Source organism: Alnus glutinosa, chromosome 11 (assembly GCF_958979055.1).
Source record: "Alnus glutinosa chromosome 11, dhAlnGlut1.1, whole genome shotgun sequence".
In the NCBI taxonomy this organism is placed as follows: Eukaryota; Viridiplantae; Streptophyta; class Magnoliopsida; order Fagales; family Betulaceae; genus Alnus; species Alnus glutinosa.
Window position 1 is genome coordinate 3,722,591 of NC_084896.1, and position 20,763 is coordinate 3,743,353.

The window sequence follows — 20,763 nt, forward strand, 5'->3', positions numbered from 1 at the left end:
TTAATTAGCAATTACCTATAGAGAACCCCTTTAAATAACTGTTGATAAATATTAATTAAATAATTTAATTTACATTTTTCTATCAGTTTTATCTTTTGAGATAAATGGTAATTTAATAAGTGAGTTCGAACTTTGTCTTCGTTGTTCAACTCTCCATTTTAAATAAAACGTTTACGCGTTGGGCTTCATTTTTTAAGAGGGAGTGTAAGAAATTAAATGGTTAAATTTATCATTTTCTATCAACTTAAACTTTAAGATAAATGGTAATTTAACAACCTTAATGTTAACACGAGGTAAGGGTGTACATGTGGATGCGGATATCACTTTTAGATATCTGCATCCGCGTTGTTTTTTTACTATCTTCATCCATGTGGTTATTAAGTGTGATTATTATCCGATATCCACAAATAGGCATTGGGCCTACTTTAAACAATTTTAAAAATAGTTTTGCCCGGTTTTTAGTCTTTTGGGCTTGTTTTGAAAATATAATGCAACACCAAAAGTATGTAGAACCGAAAAAAAAAAAAAAAATTATGGATACGACTTCAAAATATTATATATATATATATATATATATATATATATATATATATATATATTGTACATGATTCAATGAGCATAACAATCAAGCCAGCAAACATTAAAAAAATAAATAAATAAATTACAAATTTAACATTAAAAAAAAATAATGTTACAAATTAATAACATAAAAAACTAAATTGTCTAAATATAACACATTCACAAGTGAATATTGATGGTGTTGTGTTGTGTTTGTATGCGATGTAGTTATTAACCACATCTATATACCTTTAAAACCGTTATTTGCACATGCGGATAGTAGCTTTTGTTAAATGCATCCGCATTCGCGGATAGTGGATAACTGGTAGGTGCGGATAGTGGATACATGCAGTTAATGCAGATAGTAGTTTTTGTTAAATGCATTTGCATCCGCATGCGCGGATAGTGGATAACTGATAGGTGCGGATATCAGATTCATGCGGTTAATATCCACATGCGTGTACACCCCTAATGCTAGGCTTGACAATTTTTGATATGACCCGCAAACTCGACACGAACACGACACGAAAAAACTGGGTTTGGACCCGTTTATGACCTGATTATAATTGTGTTTGGCGGGTCAACCCCTAAAAAACAAAAGGGGAAAACTTCAAGAAAGAAAGTGAAACGCTAAAAGCTTGAAATCTAAGATTATGATTTGCTGAAACGAACCTTAGGTCCCTGTCCCTAGCTAGCCAGAAATTACTAAAGGCTTAACCTGCGCCGGAGGGACCATCCTGGGCCACTGGAGGCAACAAAACTGGAACCTGCAAGGGAGGAGAACCGAAGACAGACCTACGACCGCCGGAGGAGCTTGACTCGCCCTCAGAAGATGACAGACCCACGATCGATGGAAGAGCTTCCGTTTGATTCAAAACCGAAACCGGCAAGGGAGGAGAACCGAAAACAGACCCACGTCTGATTCACGACCATAAAAGCTTGACCCACAACTCGCATCTCTTTTCTTTTCAATTTTTTGTTTTCACTTTCACGCACGCCTCCTTCAGACTTTGGTTCTTCTTTCACGCCTCCTTTGATGAATCAACTTTCACGTAGCCTCATAGTCTCATGAATCAACCTGTTTTCAGAGCTTAATCGTGTTGATTTAGGTGAATTTTTCATTAATCGACCTGTTGTTAGCTCTTGTATTGGTTTTGTTTTGATAAACATTGGGTTCTCTGAACAATCGGGGTTTGATTGAAAGTATATGTGTTACTCGGGTCGTGTTCGGGTTCCAAAATTCAATCCGATTGTTAGACCGAATTGTGTAATCGGGTCAGTCGGGTCGACACGAACTAGACCCACCGACCCGAATTGCCAAGCCTACCTAACTAGAGGTATATTCTTGGAAATTGTAGCTTTATGTGGTTCTTGTATGTATTATTGAAAGAAACATACATAATAGTGGCTAATAGGACATTGAGAAGATTTTGAATTTATATATGATGGACGGTGATGGGATCAGAAAATTGGAGCTTACATACATAATGTACGTTGGCTGTAGTAGACAAAATTCATCCTTGCCTTTTTTTCACTGGACGAGAATCTGATCAGGCAAGAGAGCTAAAAAATAATGGCCATTGGACTCTTATAAGATCGTCTGTCGCAGCTAAAAATAGTTATTCTAGCAAGGACGCCCTCGTGGATTCATCAGCTTTAGCATGAAAGCAGAAGACAATTCGTGGAATAAATAGGCCAGATTTGTGCTTGCACACGTACTTTGCCCTCGTGGATTCATCAGCTTTAGCATGAAAGCAGAAGACAATTCGTGGAATAAATAGGCCAGATTTGGGCTTGCACACGTACTTTGGTTGAAGGGTCATCGACTTCTTGATCCAATCGGAAACGGAACAACTTGCCGGAGTTCAATCAATCACACTTTTTTCTTAATTTTCTTCTTGGGTCATGGATATCTGTTGGTATATATGTTTGTGATCACATGGTGAATATATTGCTATATCATTTAAAACTGAATAATGCTTTATATATACCACATTTTTATATTTTTTTATACAATGCCAACGTGATAATGGCAGCCAACCTTTTGAATTTTATTTATTTATCTTTTATAATACTCTTTAAAAGCTTTAAAAATACACATATAGCAGTATACTAACCTTTCTAATTCTTTGAAAGGTTTATCTAAAATATTCCCGATACCCAGAGTCTTGATAGTTAGCTCTTGACCTTCCGGTTCAAAAACAATGCTGACAAGATGTGCAGTTGCTGATCACTCGAAATGTAATTGTGAAAGATTTTGTTGAAATTAAGATAGTAATAAAATAGTAATACAATGATTTTTAACTACGTTTATAATCTCAATGTAGTATTAATTAATTTTTTATTTAAGCATATATTTTGTATGATATTGTTGACCTAGCCACCAATTTTGATTTCTCATTTTATTAATTAAAATTAACGTGACACTATACATAGATGCAACAAATTGAACAAAACAAAATAAATCAAAAGGAAAGGATCCAATTCCTCGGGTTGCTGCATCGTAGGAGCCATCTAATATATTATTAAATGCTCTAGTACTAGAAAATTCAATGCTTGTCTTTCTCCAATTTGGCCCATTAGATTGCTGATGATCAATTCTCTAGGATTGTTTTCAAACATATTTTAAACTTGACTCTTAAAACTATCTAAAACATAAATCGCATCACAATGTGAATTGTACCACATAGCATCCTACCCTAGCCTGGCTAACAAACGCAGCACATAGGCAACATGCATGCATAAGAGTAAATTTGGAAGTTCTTCGTATGTTATTTTTGTGTTCTTAAAAAAAATGAAGTGATTTTTAAGATAAAATTTGATCAAAATTTAATAGTGATAAATTAGAAGTTCAATGATAATTTTAAAAGCCACATCAGTTTTTGAGAGACAAAATTTTTTTTTAGCATTGCTCGCGTGCATAATAGAGTCGATCATAAAGTAGTTATTTATTTATTTATTATTATTTCTTTTTTAAAAGATTAGGAAAAACATTTGTTTTGGTATCTCTGAAATTTACAAGAAATTCAATTTTTATTTTTCCATATCATTTAAAGATTGCAATCATGGCTCGATCAGCAAGGAAACGATAGATTGCAATCGCGACAAGACACGTGCATAATTAAACCCTAATTAAGACACCTTGTGTCATTAAGCAAGATTCTGGAATTTATCAGTAAACAGAGACACACTAACTAAAGATTTTTGACTTTTTATTGTTCCTGTGCATAATAATGTTGAATAATATGAAATCGAAAAATAGAGCAAAAAAAAAATTGAGACATAGATTTATGTAGCTCGACAATGTACTTACGTTCATAAAAGAGTGGCTATATTTCTGTATATGAATTAGAATTGCAGTATAACATATTTATAAGAAAACTCTAGCTAATTGTACGAACGTATTTTGAAAAACTTCAAAATACTCTATACCATACCGCGGGATGTTGTTTCCGCACCCCCACAACCTTTTCATCCCCAGTCCAACATAAATTTAATTATGCGCAATGAGCCAGTTGTCGGAGCGGTATTTCTCATTACCTTATGTCTGAAACAATATGAACTATTTGTTTCAATACTTTCAAGTTATCATTATAGTCATGCAGTGAAAGTCATCTAATTAGCTGCATATGGTTTCCTTATCCAATATTGGCTTATCAAAGGACTTAAATGTAACAACATATAAATAATTTCGGGTTTTGATTACGACTTTTTAAATGTTATGGACTAAATTGAAACCTTTTATGGGACCAGAATAAGTGTTCGATCAGTCAATCATACGTGAATCAACCTGCTTGGACAAAACACTTCCAAAAGACTTTTCCTTTAAGGCTTTCAATGGGACGATAATATAATATGTTAGGACATTATTTAATTTAAAAGTTTAAATTAACTTACGATAGAATATTTTAAAAGTAAGACTTCATTGTTTTTTTCACATAAACGTGTATATTCAATTCGGGTGAGAATTCATTTTCATGTGTTGAGTTTAAGTTATGTCAATATATATATATAGATATAGGTATAAGATTATAAATGTTAATTTTAACTCAATTCATTTAACTAATTAAGCAAATTAAACCCCTTAACTATAACCCTTCTTCTGACTGGCATTATTGCAATATCTTTGCTTATTAAGGTTTGATTGTTTAGACCATGGCTATAAAAAGCTCATCTCTCATGTTTCTCATGCACAGTGAGAGAAGGGCCAGAGAATTCAGCAAGGAATTAAGCATAATGAAACTCATGAGAGTGAACTTCGTATCCTTTTGCGCTTTGCTTCTTTGCATGGTCACCATAGCCTTGCTCCGCCAGTACTGCACAATGCCACTACTTCCTTATCACATGTTGGAGAAGGAGACGGTCCTCCACTTCTTCTTGCACGACACGCCCGGCGGCAGCAGCCCCAGCGCGGTCCGGGTGGTCCAAGCCAACGGCACGGCGCATAACACATCGCTGACGCCATTTGGCACGGTTTGGGTCGTGGACGATCCTTTGACAGAGGGTCCCGACCCCAAATCAACGATCCTCGGCAACTCGCGTGGTGTGTATGTGTCGGCGGGGCAGGACGAGTTGATGCTTGTTGCTTACCTTGATTTTGGGTTCACCAGCGGGGAGTTCAACGGTAGCTCCCTCAGCGTGCTTTCTAGGAATACGGTGACGCAGATTGAGAGGGAGTTTGCCGTGGTTGGCGGGCGCGGAAAGTTTAGGATGGCTAGAGGGTTTGCCAACCTTAAGTGTATTTTCTTCAATGAAAGCAACGGCGATTCCATTGTAGAGTACACAATGGTGGTGAGGCATTACTGAGAAGAAGAAAAAAACAAATGTTTTCTCTTCTTTCCTCTTCTCACTCAGAAATTCTTGATCACGATAAAGAATTTAACCCATTATACCGAGAGGACTTGATTAAGAAGAGGCTTATCTTTTCAGCAATTAATGCTCAGTTTAGTTGATTTTGTTTTGGGTTAGGCGTTTAGCTGGATATGATCATCAGTTTGTATCTCTTGTTTTCTTTGGTTAATAAGATTCATCAAAGAACAAACGGATGACTTATTGTGTGTTTTCTAGTTGTAATCTTTGGCGGTTGTCATATGTACTGCACGGGAAAATCTTACAAATGTCACTGATCATATAATTAAAAAATGCCAAGTTTGTTTTATTTGTTCTATTTTTGTTGAAACAAGTGGCTCATATTCTCAATATCATAAAGAGTAATACGAGAGTACTAATGGAATAGCCAGTTGGCCAAGTGGAGCGTATTTTGAAGTTTTTCATATGTGTCCGTAAATAAAGGTTTTGTTATAAATATGTTATGTTGTAATCTTCACTCAATATTAAATATAGCCGCATTCCTACTGTAAACGTAGGCATATTGCCGAATGACGATAACAACAATTTTTATCAAATAACTTGAAAAATAAAAAATAAAAACTCGATCTTTTGATCACATAATAAATATCTTGATAGAAAAAAATGGTAACAAAATGGGGGCAACTTATATGTAATGAGACCCCCAGATTTTATGCTTTCACGTTTTTTAATATCGATCAGACCCCAATTTTTAATTTAATGAAATTGAGACATGTATTTTGAATTTTTGTAAATTAATCGACATTTTTGTAGTATTTTCCATCAAATAGATGACAAAAAGGACATAAAAAATATGAATATACTCATCATATCAAAAAATAAAAATAAAAAATAAAAATTAAGGCGGTGTACGTAGTGATATATAGCACCCAATACATGCTATATAACCTTATCCACCATCTAGGGAAATATCTCCTCCGGCGATTTTTTCCTCTGAAGGCAAACATCGTGTTTTTTCCTTTGCGGGAGAGGAAGGCTCGAGGCTCTTCGTCTCCCTCTCCCGGTGGTGTGTTTCCTTTGTTAGTGGTTAGTTCCTCAGCTTTTTGAGCTGTAGGGTTTTTGTTCCCCCGGTTTGATCCGGTTGGGGTTGTTGTTCACCTAGCCCTTGGGCTATGGTGGTTTGTGATTTGTTTGGCTCAGGCTTGAAGTCCCAACGCTTGTTGTTCCGGTTGGGAGAGTGGCCGGTTTGTGTGTCGTAGCCGGAGTGTTTTTGGCCGGTCTCCTCTTGTTTTTTTTTTTTGTTTTTTTTTTTGTTTTGTTTTTTTTTTTTTTCTGATTTTTGATGCCAGATCTACGCACGTCCGCCGATTTCTACTACACACGTGCCCCTCAGCCGAGTTCTCCGTCGCCGTCTGCCCCTGCTGCCGGTCGCACAGGCCACGCAGTTTGTCGGAGTTCGGCGCGTAGCCTGCACGCGCCAGAGAGTCCTCTGCTCTTTGGTGCGCGTGACGTCCACGTTCCGCGATTTTCGGGCCTTGCACGGTGGGGATGGGGCCTCCGGCAGCTGATCTTCGGCTGGGTGGTACTGGTGATGGCGCGTGTTTCCCACGCGCCGTCGTCTCCGGCGGAGTTCGCCTCTGTTTTCTTCTGCCGGCACTTGCGATGGTGTTTCCTGTTTGGGTCTTCTGTTTCGGTTTACCTCAGTAATTTTTAGACATTATGGGACTGTTTGATGGCTTTTTTGCTAGATCTGCCTTTTTTATTTGTAATCGGTTGTGCTTTATTGTTTAAAGAGGCTTAAAGTTTACTTCTTGTAATGTTTATTTATTATTTGGGTAGCTGTTGTTTATGTATATTCTTGATCTTTCTCACAGTCTATCTTATTTGATAGGCTGTTTTAAGTCAGGTTTTCCTGACTTAGTGGGTGGAGTTTCTATATCTCTAGTCACAGTAGAGCCTACGGGCAGTGATTTTTGCCTTCGGGCATGTATGAGTTCCTATTGTATTTCTTTTGGCCTTTGGGTCAGTTGTATTCCCTTTTGGGACTCATATTCAGTAATGAAATCTTCAGTTTCTTTTCAAAAAAAATACATGCTATATATATAGTTATGGTTGGGTTGTCAGTTGTCACTCAGCTACACAATCTCCACACGCGGTCGTGGATTGGATGACAATATCCAGCATTGGTCGTGGCTAGGTCGTCACCCAACCACAAGGTTATGGTTGGGCACCGAACCATGCGGTTGTGGCATGTTTGAGTGCTGTCACCTAGCATGGCCACATGGTTGGTTCTTAGCCACGGTTACCCAAGCGAAATATGATATGTTTACAACTCCTAACAACTTTTTTTTTTTTTTTTTTTTTTTAAAAAAAAAAAAAAAAAAAATCAAACATTAGATATGTAAGATTCACATGTAGAAAAACAGATCCAATAGTTAGTTTGAAAAAAGTTGTTGAAGTTGTACAAGAGTTGTACAATAATCATTTCTCTACCCAAGCTCGACCACCTTTTTTGTAGGGGAATAATTATACTTTCCTGTTATTTATGTTATTTCTTTGATAAAAAAAAAAAAAAAAAAATACTAACGGGTTCTTCATTTATAAATATTTAAATCATAGGTCTTGATTTCATTAAATTGAAAATTGGAATCTCAATGTTAAAAAACAAGAAAGCAAGGAGGTCATGATGTAATTTTTCTATTTTCTATTTTATTTTATTTTTTTAAAGTTTTGCATAACATCTTAAACATGAAAAATGATATAGATCACTTTATTATCTCTCATCACCTAAAGCTTATGTGTTATAATCTTTCCAACCAAAAAGTATCAAATAATATGGAGAATCATGCTTCATAAACTTTAGAGTGATGGAAGGACAGGGTACTGATGTGTAGCATTTTAATTCTTCAACATAGAAGGCGAAGTAGCTAATCTTTGCCTTAATTTTATTTATTTATTTATTTTTGTTTTTATTAATTATTATTATTTTCTGTTTTTTGGGCAAAATAGGCTTTGCCGATCACAAGATGTGTGCTCAAAAGCTAACGCTTTATCATCCGGCCCAATTTAAAATCAAAGTGATGAGCAGAAATGAGAATGTCCAAAAGTTTTGACTGCGTATCATTGGACCGAAATCAACAGCCATAATCAAACAGTCCGAACCCACAATTGCCCCCAAAAGCTGTTGAACTGATCATGATCAGGCTCATCGGGGGAAGTTGAACAGAGCCTCCTGGGCTCAAAACCACTGACCCAATTAAAATTTTGTAACTTGCGGTTGTGCACATCATATCATTGATCATTCCATTCATTTTATACCAAAAATAAAGACTTACTCGCTGTTGTAAAGTGACACTTTAGCTTGGAGTCAAGCGAGACTTTAGCCCAAAAGGGTTTAAATATACTAACATGTGTGAAATGCTAGATGTATTGGTATTTTATAGTTTGGGCACTGTTTTTCACTTCACCTTTCTTTACAATTTTCTTTGTGATTGTTTTCACCTTTAGACGTAAATCATGTGTTCACCATGGACAATATTTTATCTTAGAGAACAATGGCTTGGTTGGAACTATCATTCCCACGTATGACACCAACTGTTATACAATGACAACACATGTTGAACGTCTGATGTCGGAGACCTACAAAAAGGCCAAGAGTTAGAATGGCGTGTTGGGTGTGACGACAAAACTATCTCAATTACTTAAGTTAGCGAGAGTAGATTTGATAAAGTGTGTGGATAAAATGAAAGCAAGTAATGTAAAAGAGTTTGTGGCCATATGGTGAAGGGGAACCATATGGAATGTGGTGTGCGCATTCTTGCAATTTTACTATATTTTTTATGTCAACTCTAATGGCTCTTCTCCCTTACCTAGCAGGTTCGAAATGGCAGGATATTTTTTCCTTCGAGAGAGAGTACCACCAAGGACTTATTTCCTTCTTGTTAAGTCTTAGATAAGCAAGTCAATAAATAGATGGATACCATTACCTTTATAGGATTTGTTACTGTTTGGGGCATATGCAAGGGTGAAGGTTTTAGAGAATCCATTGAGGATACTCAATGGATTCTCTACTACAAAAATTTCACCAAATTTTGGTGAAAGTTATCAAAACACCTCATGCATTAAACTCTTTACAGTTTCTCTAAAATGGTGAATGGCAAAAACTCTCTCTATAGTAACCCCCCGGCCAAATCATTTCTCTATTCATTTTTTAATTATTTTCTTTCTGTTTCTTGCCAAATTATTGCAAAGGGAATTGATCCCCTTCAATTTTTTTTTATTTTTTATTTTTATTTTTTATTTTTTATATTTAAATAGTTAAAGTAGTTGCTACAAAACTAATAAAAATAAAATAATATTTAGTTAAAATAGAGAAAACTTTTAGAGAGTTTGATGTAGGAAATTAACTTTTTAAAAGTGATAATTAAACACAAAATCGCTTGTTTAGCCGAACAGATAGTCAGAAGTCAACGACAACAACTTTCATACCAGCTGGCTAACCTAAAGTGAATTCTTTCACTAAAATTTATTAAAATTTTAAAGAGTCTATTGAGGATGCCTAATGTGTGCGCGTGCATGCTACTTGGTGAGAGCAAGCCTTAAGCTTGGGTTGAGGCTACCTTTGTGCTGACGGGCCCTCAACTGGGCCCTCTAGACCTTTCTGCATGTGAGTATTCCAAATATGTTTAAATATTTTTCACAAACTTAATTTTAATCTATCCCCCGGCCAAGTCCCAACCAGCAAAGCAAATGTGCATGATAAGGAATTTTATTGAACTATGTATAATGTGTTGGTGCGTTTGGGTATCGAATATTTCGAATATGAATAATATTCTGAATCTGATCACGGATTTCAAGGTAATGAAAATGTGTTTGGATGTTGAATATAATTTTAGATTCTTTTGAATATGTGTTTGGGTGTTGAATTTGAAAGATTGGAAAAAAGTGTTTTATAATAGTATAAAGTGATTGGAAATGATTGGATTGTATGAAAAGTTGTGTATAATGATTGGTATGGTAAAAAATAATAATAAAAAATATATGACGGGTTTTAAAAAAGTGTTTTATAATAATATAAAATGATTGGAAATGATTGGATTGTATGAAAAGTTGTGTATAATGATTGGTATGATAAAGAATAATAATAATAAATATATGATGGGTTTATTCAAACTATTCAAACTTTATTCAAGTGACCCATGGGTTTTATTCAATTTGGATCCGGGTATGAGTTTTTGAACAAAAACCCGGTTCGAATATTGAATAATATTCATATTTACTTGTATAAAATCTCTGCATTATCTAGTAGTATATAAGTTATTATTTTATTAAAAAAATTTAAGATAATAATGATAGTGGTATTTTGTCACGTTGTCCAAACAAATATGAACAAATTTCAAAGCTATGAATTAATTAGTGGGATACCATTTCTTATATATATATATGGTGAGAAAGAAATGCTAATTAATTACTTGTTTTTATATATAACTGGGCCAACTTCATTTTCGAATATTCTTGGAATATTAATGCTAGCTAGGTTCATCAAGCCAAAATTCAGAGAAATGAGCTCACTATTTTAATATATTTTTGCTTTTCCCATGTACAGCTTTATTGTTGTATTTTGTTATGAAAACTTTTTGTTTTTATGATGTTTGTTTGTTGTCTTTTGTTTTCTACTTTCAAAGACAAATACATTAATTAACAAATTAACTCAAAATATAAGACTGTTAATTAAATGGAGGGATGCCCCTCTCCACGTACGTGCTTTTAATTGAAAGCACATTGCCGAAACACCTCGGCTTGCCTTGCTAACATGGTTTTTAAGCGTTACTCCGATGACCGGTCTTTATTTTCTTCCTCCTCATCAATGGAGGTGAGGCGATCGATATATTGCCCCTCATTTTATGGGTTGAGACATTAGAGAATTGAACAACAATTTGAGTGATTGCGTGTGTTAATAGCAAGTGATAATCGCTCTCACTTTGTGTTTTCTAGTTTTCTTAGGCTGAGAGTTTTGTGAGTATTAAGTGAGATACTGTTTTATTCCGCTCTGCTAGTATATTTTTCAAACAAAAACACTCGTCAAAATATAAAAACAGTTTTTATATTTATATCAAGACAGAATATTTATGCAAAAAAAAAAAAAGATATTTCCTCTTTCTAACTTTAAGGAATACGATTTTTTCTTAATTAAGCTTAAACTTTTTTCTTTTGTTCTTAACTAGGCTACAAATGGACTAATAGGAACTTACGATGATTTGAACAGAAATGAAGATATTTGATAGATAGTGAATCCACTTAGGGTGGGAAACAAACCACAAATGACAAAGTCACTACAATAATCAATGCATAAACTACATGCTAAGCTGTTCTCTTATACTAGAGCTACCACTAAGTTACTGCCATATAACTACCCAATAAGTTAAATGCCCACTACTAACGATCATGCAATCCTCCACTAGGATTGCATGTAACTGCACTCTCCTGCATCTCCACTTTGTAGCCACGTTCTAGTGGGATCTTCGCACTTGCTGGCAGCTCCTCATGCAAGGCCATGTATTGTGGGTTGGGGTGAGGTGGCCAAGTGGTCCGTCGTGGCAGCATGCTATCATTCGCCCGCCCTTGAAGAATATCCTTGTCCGCAAGGTGAATTGTTGAGAATTGTTGCTGGAGGTGTTTAGTGTCTTCCCAAGTGGCATCTTCGAGGGTTAGGTGTTTCCATTGGACCAAAGCTTCAGTGATAAATTTAGAACCCTTCTTGACCCAACGGTAGTCAAGGATTTGGAGTGGTTCAATAAGTGGCCCGGTGTCTTCTGAAAAGGGAGGCAATGAGGAGGATATGGAGGGATCCTCTCCGAGCTTTTTCTTGAGCAGTGAAACATGGAAGACATCATGAACCTTTGACTCTTCTGGCAATGCCAATTGATATGGAACTGGACCAATTTCTGCTTTGATCTGGAATGGGCCAAAGTACTTGTTGGCAAGTTTCTGATGAGCTCGGCGAAAGACACTGTGTTGACGATATGGCTGAAGTTTTAAGTACACCAATCTCCCACTTGGAACTTCACTTCTTGGCGTTTGACATCAACGTACTGTTTCATGCGATTGTTGGATTGAATCAAATGGGATTTCAACTCACGGAGTAAGGTATCCCGAGCTTGCAAGGTGCAGTCAACTTCACTTACAAGTGACGCTCCAACCAAATAATTAACTAATCGTGGTGGGGCTCGGCCATAGAGACCTTGGAAAGGTGTTGTCCTTGTCGATTGGTGGAAATTAGTGTTATACCAATATTCAGCCCAAGCTAGAAAAGACTCCCAACTTCTGGGATGCTGGCTCGTGAAGCGATGTAAGTATTGCTCGAGGCAACGGTTAACCACTTCGGTTTGGCCGTCCGTTTGAGGATGTTATGCCGAACTAATCTTTAATTCGGTGCCTTGTAGCTTGAAAAATTCTTTCCAGAAGGAACTGAGAAAAATGGGATCCCAATCGCTCACCAAGGATCGTGGGACACCATGTAGCTTCATAACGCCTGAGATGAAGACTTCAGCAATGGATTTAGCTGAATATGGATGGCACAGCGCAAAGAAGTGTCCATATTTTGTTAGGCGATCCACCACTACCAAAATGGAATTGTTGCTTGCAGACATTGGGAGGCCATCAATGAAATCCAAGCTAATATCCTCTCATACTTGCGTTGGACCGGTAGCGGCTGTAGCAGCCTCGCAGGGGTTCGGGCCTCATGTTTATTCCTTTGACAAACGTCGCATGCTGTGACAAAGGCATGAACATCACTTTTCATGGCAACCCAAAAAAAAATTTGTGCTAACCTTTTGAGAGTCCTCAGGATACCAGAGTGGCCTGCAAACTTGGAGGAATGGAATTCCTTACGAATTTCCTGTTTAAGAGGTGATGTTGGGGGAATGACAATGCGCCCCTTGAAGATCATAATCCCATCCTGAACTTTGTAATGAGGCACGGCAGCTGGGTTATGCTGCAATTTGTGGTGTAGTTTAAGCATGTACGGGTTAGTGTCGTTGATCATCTTGAGGTCCTCCCATAAACTGAATTGGGGCCCAGAAATTCCAGCCAAAGTCGAGCCTGTGATGGACAGCAGCAAGGGGCTGTGGGGCATTCGAGACATGGCATCGGCAGCTGCATTCATGCGACCCGGACAATAAGACAATGTCGTAGTCATATCCAACTAGGTTTAAGACCCACTTTTGCTGCTCGAGAGTGATGATGCGCTGCTCTAGCAGGAATTTGAGGCTCTTTTGGTCCGTTTGTATCTAAAATTTTCGACCAAGCAGATATGGTCGCCACGTTTTCATGGCCTCCATGACAGCAAGCATCTCCTTGGCATAGATTGCCCATGCTCGTTTGGAAGGACCAAGTGCCTTGCTTAAAAACGCAATGGGCCGCCCATGGTCGCTTAAGATTGCCCCAATTCCAAAATCGGATGCATCCGTCTCCACAATGAACAAGGCGGCAAAATCAGGCAAGGCCAAAACTAGTGTCGTGACCATGGCATTTTTCAACTTGTCGAAAGCTACTGCAGCTACATGGGTCCAACCGAAGTTACCTTTCTTGAGGAGTTCTGTCAAAGGAGCGGCAATTGGCCCATAATCGCGCACGAATTGGCGATAATACCCAGTTAGGCCGAGAAATCCCGGTAGTTCTGTAATTGTTTTGGGTGGCGGCCACGATTGCATGACTTCGATCTTACGATTATCAACTCTTACTCCCTCTTGATAAATGATATGCTCGAAGTAGTCTACCTCACGAGCTCCAAATATGCATTTGGAGGGTTTTACATAAAACTTCTGCTCACTTAGTATTTTGAAAACCCTTCGAAGGTGTTCTATATGCTCATTCCATTGTTTACTGTACATAAGGATATCTTCAAAGAATACTAAAAGAAATTTTCGTAGATATGGATGGAATACCTCATTCATGGCTGCCTGGAACGTAGATGGAGCATTGTACAGACCAAATGGCATCACGACATATTCGTAGTGTCCGCTATGAGTTCTGAATGCTGTCTTGTATATATCATCGAGGTGGACCCTGATTTGGTGATACCCGACCCTCAAATCCAGTTTGGTGAAATGGATAGCCCCGTGCAGTTCGTCCAACATGTCATCCACCGTAGGAATTGGAAATTGGTCCTTGATGGTGACCACATTAAGGGTTCGGTAGTCGGTATAAAAATGCCATGAGCTGTCTTTCTTCTTCACCAAAAGTATCGGGGATGAGAACGGGCTTGTGCTAGGCCGGATGAGTCCTGTAGATAGCATATCCATCACTTGGCATTCTATTTCATTTTTTTGGAAATGGGCATACCGATAGGGTCGAACATTGATGGGTACACTCTCTGCCTGTAGGGGAATCTTATGATCAAAGATTCATGAGGGAGGAATGTTTTCTGGTTCTTCAAGCAGGTGCTGGAATTCTTTAAGCAAGCTCTGGATATCATGTGGTAGAGGGTCCGCATTTGTTGATTTAGCCTCGGGTATCACAACGAACAGCTCCCCTCCTCCTTGCACTTCTCGGTCCATAGCTTGGATTTTTATCTCTTGGGTAGGCTGTATAGGCTGGGCTGTTATTTTGATGGTCCAATTCTCCCACTGGAAACTCATGGTCATATTTTTCCAATCACATACTACTGGTCCCAAATTTTCTAACCATTGAATTCCAAGTACTATGTATATCCCATGCAAGGATAAGGAATACAAGGTTGTGGAAAATTGGAAGTCTTGTATGGAGATTAGTACATTGGCATACCTTTTAGTGCACCGGAGCTTTTCGCCATTTGCTACCTTGACTGTGAATTCCTGTGTTGGTGTCATTGCGAGTTGGAGTGCATGGGCTATTTTGTGGTCCACAAAGTTGTGGGTAGAGCCACTGTTGATAAGGATCACCAAGGTCCTTCTACCAATGGCAGCCTTGATCCTTATAGTTTTTGGACCATTGCAGCCAGCAATAGCATGAAGGGAGATTAGCGGTTCTTCTTCCTCAATTCCTCTGCCTTCTTCGGTAGTCTCCACGAAATCTACCAGTTCATCGTCGTCCTCAACGATATAAGCTTCAATGAGGAAGGCTTGTGGCTTTTGACACCGATGGCCGGGAGTGAACTTTTCATTGCACCCAAAACATAACCCTTTCTCCCTACATTGCTTCATCTCCTCCCAAGATAACTTCTTGGCAGCCCTAGAAGAGTATGTTCTGGTGGCAGGAACACTGGACGTTGTGGCAGATTGCCCAGTTGATTTTGCATAAAACTGGTGTACTGTGGCCGGTATCCATCACTTCGTTGAGTCTTTTTGTTCTTTGAAATGTTTTCGTCCCTCATGCGGGCCAATTCGATGGCGTCACGAAGGGTCTTGGGCTTGAACATACGCACGGCAGAAACAATGTCTGATTTCAGTCCACCAAGGAATGCTCCGACTAATGCCTTTTGGCGCCAGCCTTCCACACGGTTTGTTAGGCGCTCGAACTCCTGCTGATAGTCTAGCAAGGTGCCGGTTTGTTGTATCTTAGTGAGGGCTTCATCATAGTCTTCAACTTCAGTAGGGCCAAAACAAACCAACAACTCCTACTCAAAAACTTCCCATGAAATGGCCACTTGTTCTTCCCTGTACATTCGCTGCACCCACTGCCACCATTGGTTAGCCTCATTTTCAAGATGAAAAGCTGCTAACGATACTTTTTGCTCCTCCGGAATTTGTTTGTAATCAAAGTATTAGACTAATCGGTTGAGCCACACGTTGGGGTCATCCCTCGAGTATCGGGGAAATTCCAACTTAGTGAAACCACCCGATCCTTTAGAACCATTTGGGTGTCCGGAGTTGTGATGTCTGTGACCCTGAAACGGTCCTTTGTCTTTGACTGCAGATGACTCACCTTGATCAAGGCTTTTGGAGAGTAATTCCTTAATCTCGGCAAAGCTGGCTTGGGAGTCAGTGTTCATATTCTACATTCCTTCCTTCATCTCCTGTATTTCAAGTTCCAACTTCTCAATGCGATCCTTGTTGGTAGCCATAACTTGGCTCTGATACCAAATTGATAGGAACTCATGATGATTTGAACAGAAATGAAGATATTTGATAGATAGTGAATCCACTTAGGGTGGGATACAAACCTCAAATGGCAAAGTCACTACAATAATCAATGCATAAACTACATGCTAAGCCATTCTCTTATACTAGAGCTACCACTAAGTTATTGCCATATAACTACCCACTAAGTTAATTGCCCACTACTAACGATCATGCAATCCTCCACTAGGATTGCATGTAACTGCACTCCCTTGCATCTCCACTTTCTAGCCACGTTCTAGTGGGATCTTCGCATTTGCTGGTAGCTCCTCATGCAAGGCCATGTATCGTGGGTTGGGGTGAGGTGGCCGAGTGGTCCGTCATGGCAGCATGTTATCATGGACTATCCCAATTAATTAATTTTCTTGCAGGTTTTCATTGGCTTTTGCCTGTGATTGCGACTATATATAATAGGACCATTAATTCTAATGGAATCCAAACCGAAGTTCAAAACTGAAATTTTGACGAGTCGACTCAGTGAGCCAGAATTGCAATACTGCATGGCCACCAATGGCAGCTCTCCTTCGGGCTTGTCTCTCTTCTCATCATTGCTTCTGATTCCCCTAGCCATATTATCATCTGGCTCACACATCATCACGGGCTATGGCTTCTCAATCAGAGAGGCAACTATTGGCGACCTCCAACTCGCTTTCGAGCAAAACCAACTCACCTTGAGACAACTGGTTGAGTTCTACATTAGAGAGATCCGGAGACTCAACTCGGTCTTCAATGGGGTCATAGAGGTGAACCCGGACGCTCTATACCAAGCCGATAAGGCTGACCACGAGCGCAAGGCCAAGGCGTGCACTCCTGGCTCACTCTCTGGGTTGCATGGCATTCCTATCTTGCTCAAGGATAACATTGGAACAAAGGATAAGCTGAACACCACAGCTGGCTCGTTCGCGCTGCTTGGCTCGGTTGTGCCTCGGGATGCAGGTGTGGTGACCAAGTTGAGAAAAGCCGGTGCCATCATAATGGGGAAGGCTAGCTTGAGTGAATGAGCTAATTTTAGGTCGCTCAATGCACCCAATGGTTGGAGTGCTAGAGGTGGCTCCGGCAAGGTAACTAACATTATTTATTTTTTAATTAACTATTTGCTTTATTGATGCGAAATTAGAAGGATATGGTTGAAGAATCTAATTCATTTAATTAAATAGGTTTGTTAGATTTGAATTATATAATTATATATTCGTGTTTAGACATTACTCAAACTCAACAAGTGACACTAGAGTTGACAATTTTTGACATGATTCATGAACGCGACAAGTGAACACCAAACAATGTAACCGTAATCTATAATATAACTGGGCCCAAAATTTTATGTACAAATATGTAGCAATATTTGAATCTCATAATTAATAACAGTTGATATAGTTTTAAGTAGTTTTTTTTTTTTAAAAAAAATTTGTGCAGAATCCTTACGTGTTATCAGCATATCCTTGTGGGTCAAGTAGTGGGTCAGCAATATCAGTAGCGGCAAATTGGGTGGCAGTGGCGGTTGGGACCGAGACTGATGGGTCAATCCTATGTCCTGCCAGTTTTAACTCGATAGTAGGCATCAAGCCAACCGTTGGGCTGACCAGCCGAGCAGGGTCATCCCATTGTCTCCTAGACAAGACACTATTGGGTGGGTGATATATGGTAAATCAATATTTCCTTTTGTCAGGATATAAAATGCTCAGTGCTTGATGAAACATTGAAATGATCTTTACCACTGATTCACCATTCTCTATTTGATGGGTAATTACCTTTTCCCCCCATTAACTATCAACTTTTGCGTAAAGCCCCCACAAACTACCAACTCGACCAAAATAGAGTATTCAACTACCAAAGACAACCCTTTTCCCCCATTCCGTCAATCAGATGGGTTAAAACAAACGGCCAACGGGTCACCTGACCGTTACATGCCGTTTTACCCTCATTTTCTTTCTCTTTTCCTCTCATGAACAACCACCATCTTCCAACATGCCCCCATGTAAAACAGCAAGTGACGGTCACGTGACCCGTTGACCGTTTGTTTTAACCCCTCTGACTGACAAAAGGGGGGAAAAGAGTTGTCTTTGGTAGTTGAATGCTCTATTTTGGTCGAGTTGGTAGTTTGTGAGGGTTTTGCGCAAAAGTTGGTAGTTCATGGGGGGAAAAGGTAATTACCCCATATTTGATTGATTCACCATATCATGTTCATGAAGCTTTTCGCTGGATTAAAATGTAACAGGCCCATCAGCAGGACAATATCAGATGCTGTTTATGTTCTTGATGCCATTGTAGGTTTCGACTACAATGATGAAGCAACAAGGGATGCATTAAACTATATTCCACGCGGTGGCTATAAGCAATTTTTGAATCCTTATAGGCTCAAAGGGAAGAGATTGGGAATAGTAAGGAATCCTTTCTACACTTCTGGCAGTGGATCTATCCAAGCTAAAGCTTTTGCGTATCATTTCCAGACTCTAAGGTAAGAGATGAACACATGAAGTTAGAGATGAGTTCAATGGCTCAATCAAATGTGCCATAAATCTTTTTTTTTTTTTTTTTTTTTTTTTTGCTTTCTGCTATATATAAAGGCAAGGAGGTGCAGTTTTGATAGACAACTTGGAAATAGCCAACATTGATGTTATCTTGAATGCCGCATTGAGTGGGGAGGCAACTGCATTGCTAGCTGAATTCAAACTTTCCTTGAATGCCTATCTAAAAGAGTTGGTGGCTTCCCCAGTGCGAACCTTGGCGGATGTGATAGCCTTCAACCAGAAGTTCTCAGATTTGGTAAGTGTATCTACAAAGGTTTCTTTTATTTTAACATGACCCGCAAACTCAACATGCAACTAGTGGAATAGGATTTGACCTGTTTATTTTAATGAATTGGGTTAGAATTGACCTGTATATATAGTCTTATACTCATATTATGTTTCAAAACGACCTAAATTCAATATGAAATTAGAAAGTTATAATTGAGAGATCTGGCTCATTTAATTAAAATGGGCCGAACTAAGATTGACTTATATAGTCATGTACACATGTCTCAATACAAATCGAACCCGACACGCAAATACAAATTGCCACTCCTAATATATTCCAGCCATGAACATGGCCTCTTCCTCCTCCTCCTTCTTCTTCTTCTCTTCTCTCTCTTTCTATTCTTTTTTTTTCTTTTTTTTATGTGACTACTTGACTTGAATGGCCATTGCAGGAAATGATTAAAGAATTTGGCCAAGATATATTTCTGGCAGCCCAGGCCACAAATGGAATTGGCAACAAAGAGAAGGCAGCATTGCTTAATTTGGCAAAGTTGTCCAGAGATGGATTTGAGAAGATGATGAGAGACATGTTAGATGCATTGGTGACTCCTGGTGCAGTTGCTGCTCTTGTTCTTGCAATTGGAGGATTCCCTGCAATTAGTGTCCCAGCAGGATAGTGTCCCAGCAGGATATGATAATAAGGGGGTGCCTTTTGGCATATCTTTTGGAGGACTAAAGGGCTCAGAGCCAAAGCTGATTGGGATCGCATATGGTTTTGAGCAAGCTACTAAGATTAGGAAGCCTCCTTCATTTAAACCATGAAGCTAGATCTTAAATACCCTTTATTCACAGTCCAAGAACTTGTATTAGTACCTCTTAATCATTTAGTTTGGTTAAACTTGTATCTTGTGATCTGGTGATTGAACTATATCAATTATAAGCAGTAATCATGCAAGTACTAACACATGATCTTTTGGGGCAGATTATGCACATTAAGGGAAGAATCTTTTAATTAATTGGGTGAAAGCTTTCCCAAGTGCAGAATTTTCCGTTCAACTTAACAAAAAAACGTTAACGCGCGGATCCACAACATGAAAGTTGTGTAGTTTAAAGGTGTGTTAGTTTTAGGGTAAATGTAGTTTGCTTATTGCTTAATTAGGGTAACTACATTTACACTCTCTATTACCATTTTTTTTTTTTTTGCAATGTGTATCGTTCTGACATTGGTTCCCTTCCGCGATCCAAATTAAAATGACAAAAACATATATAGTTTATGATACAAGTGAAAATATTTGCGGATAATAACCGTTTGCATATGTTATCCACATAATCTGCATATGCAAATGTGGATGCATACCCGTGTGTATATATGTGTGTGTGTGTGTATATATATATATATATATATATATATATATATAATTGAATTAATTAAAATGACTTTGTTTTGGTGTTATCTTATATGCATGAAGCGGTTTTTCAATATTTGTTTCCCTTACTAATTATAATATATATATATATATATATATATAATTGAATTAACTAAAATGACTTTGTTTTGGTGTTAT

The 20,763-nt window shown here is 38.3% G+C and overlaps 1 protein-coding gene and 1 pseudogene across 1 annotated transcript; both read left to right on the forward strand.

The window, feature by feature from the left end:
* Positions 1 to 4,698: 4,698 nt before the first annotated feature.
* On the forward strand, positions 4,699 to 5,716 carry LOC133882502 (dirigent protein 4-like). The gene has a single exon (XM_062321688.1). The coding sequence runs from the start codon at positions 4,714 to 4,716 to the stop codon at positions 5,362 to 5,364; it is 651 nt and encodes a 216-aa protein (XP_062177672.1). The 5' UTR covers positions 4,699 to 4,713; the 3' UTR covers positions 5,365 to 5,716.
* An 11,247-nt stretch (positions 5,717 to 16,963) lies between these two features.
* LOC133882867 (probable amidase At4g34880) lies at positions 16,964 to 20,190 on the forward strand (annotated as a pseudogene).
* The last annotated feature ends 573 nt before the right edge of the window (positions 20,191 to 20,763 follow it).

Bases quoted from the DNA above. Each gene is read 5' to 3' on its own strand.
- LOC133882502 (XM_062321688.1), top strand. From the start codon at position 4,714: ATGGCTATAAAAAGCTCATCTCTCATGTTTCTCATGCACAGTGAGAGA.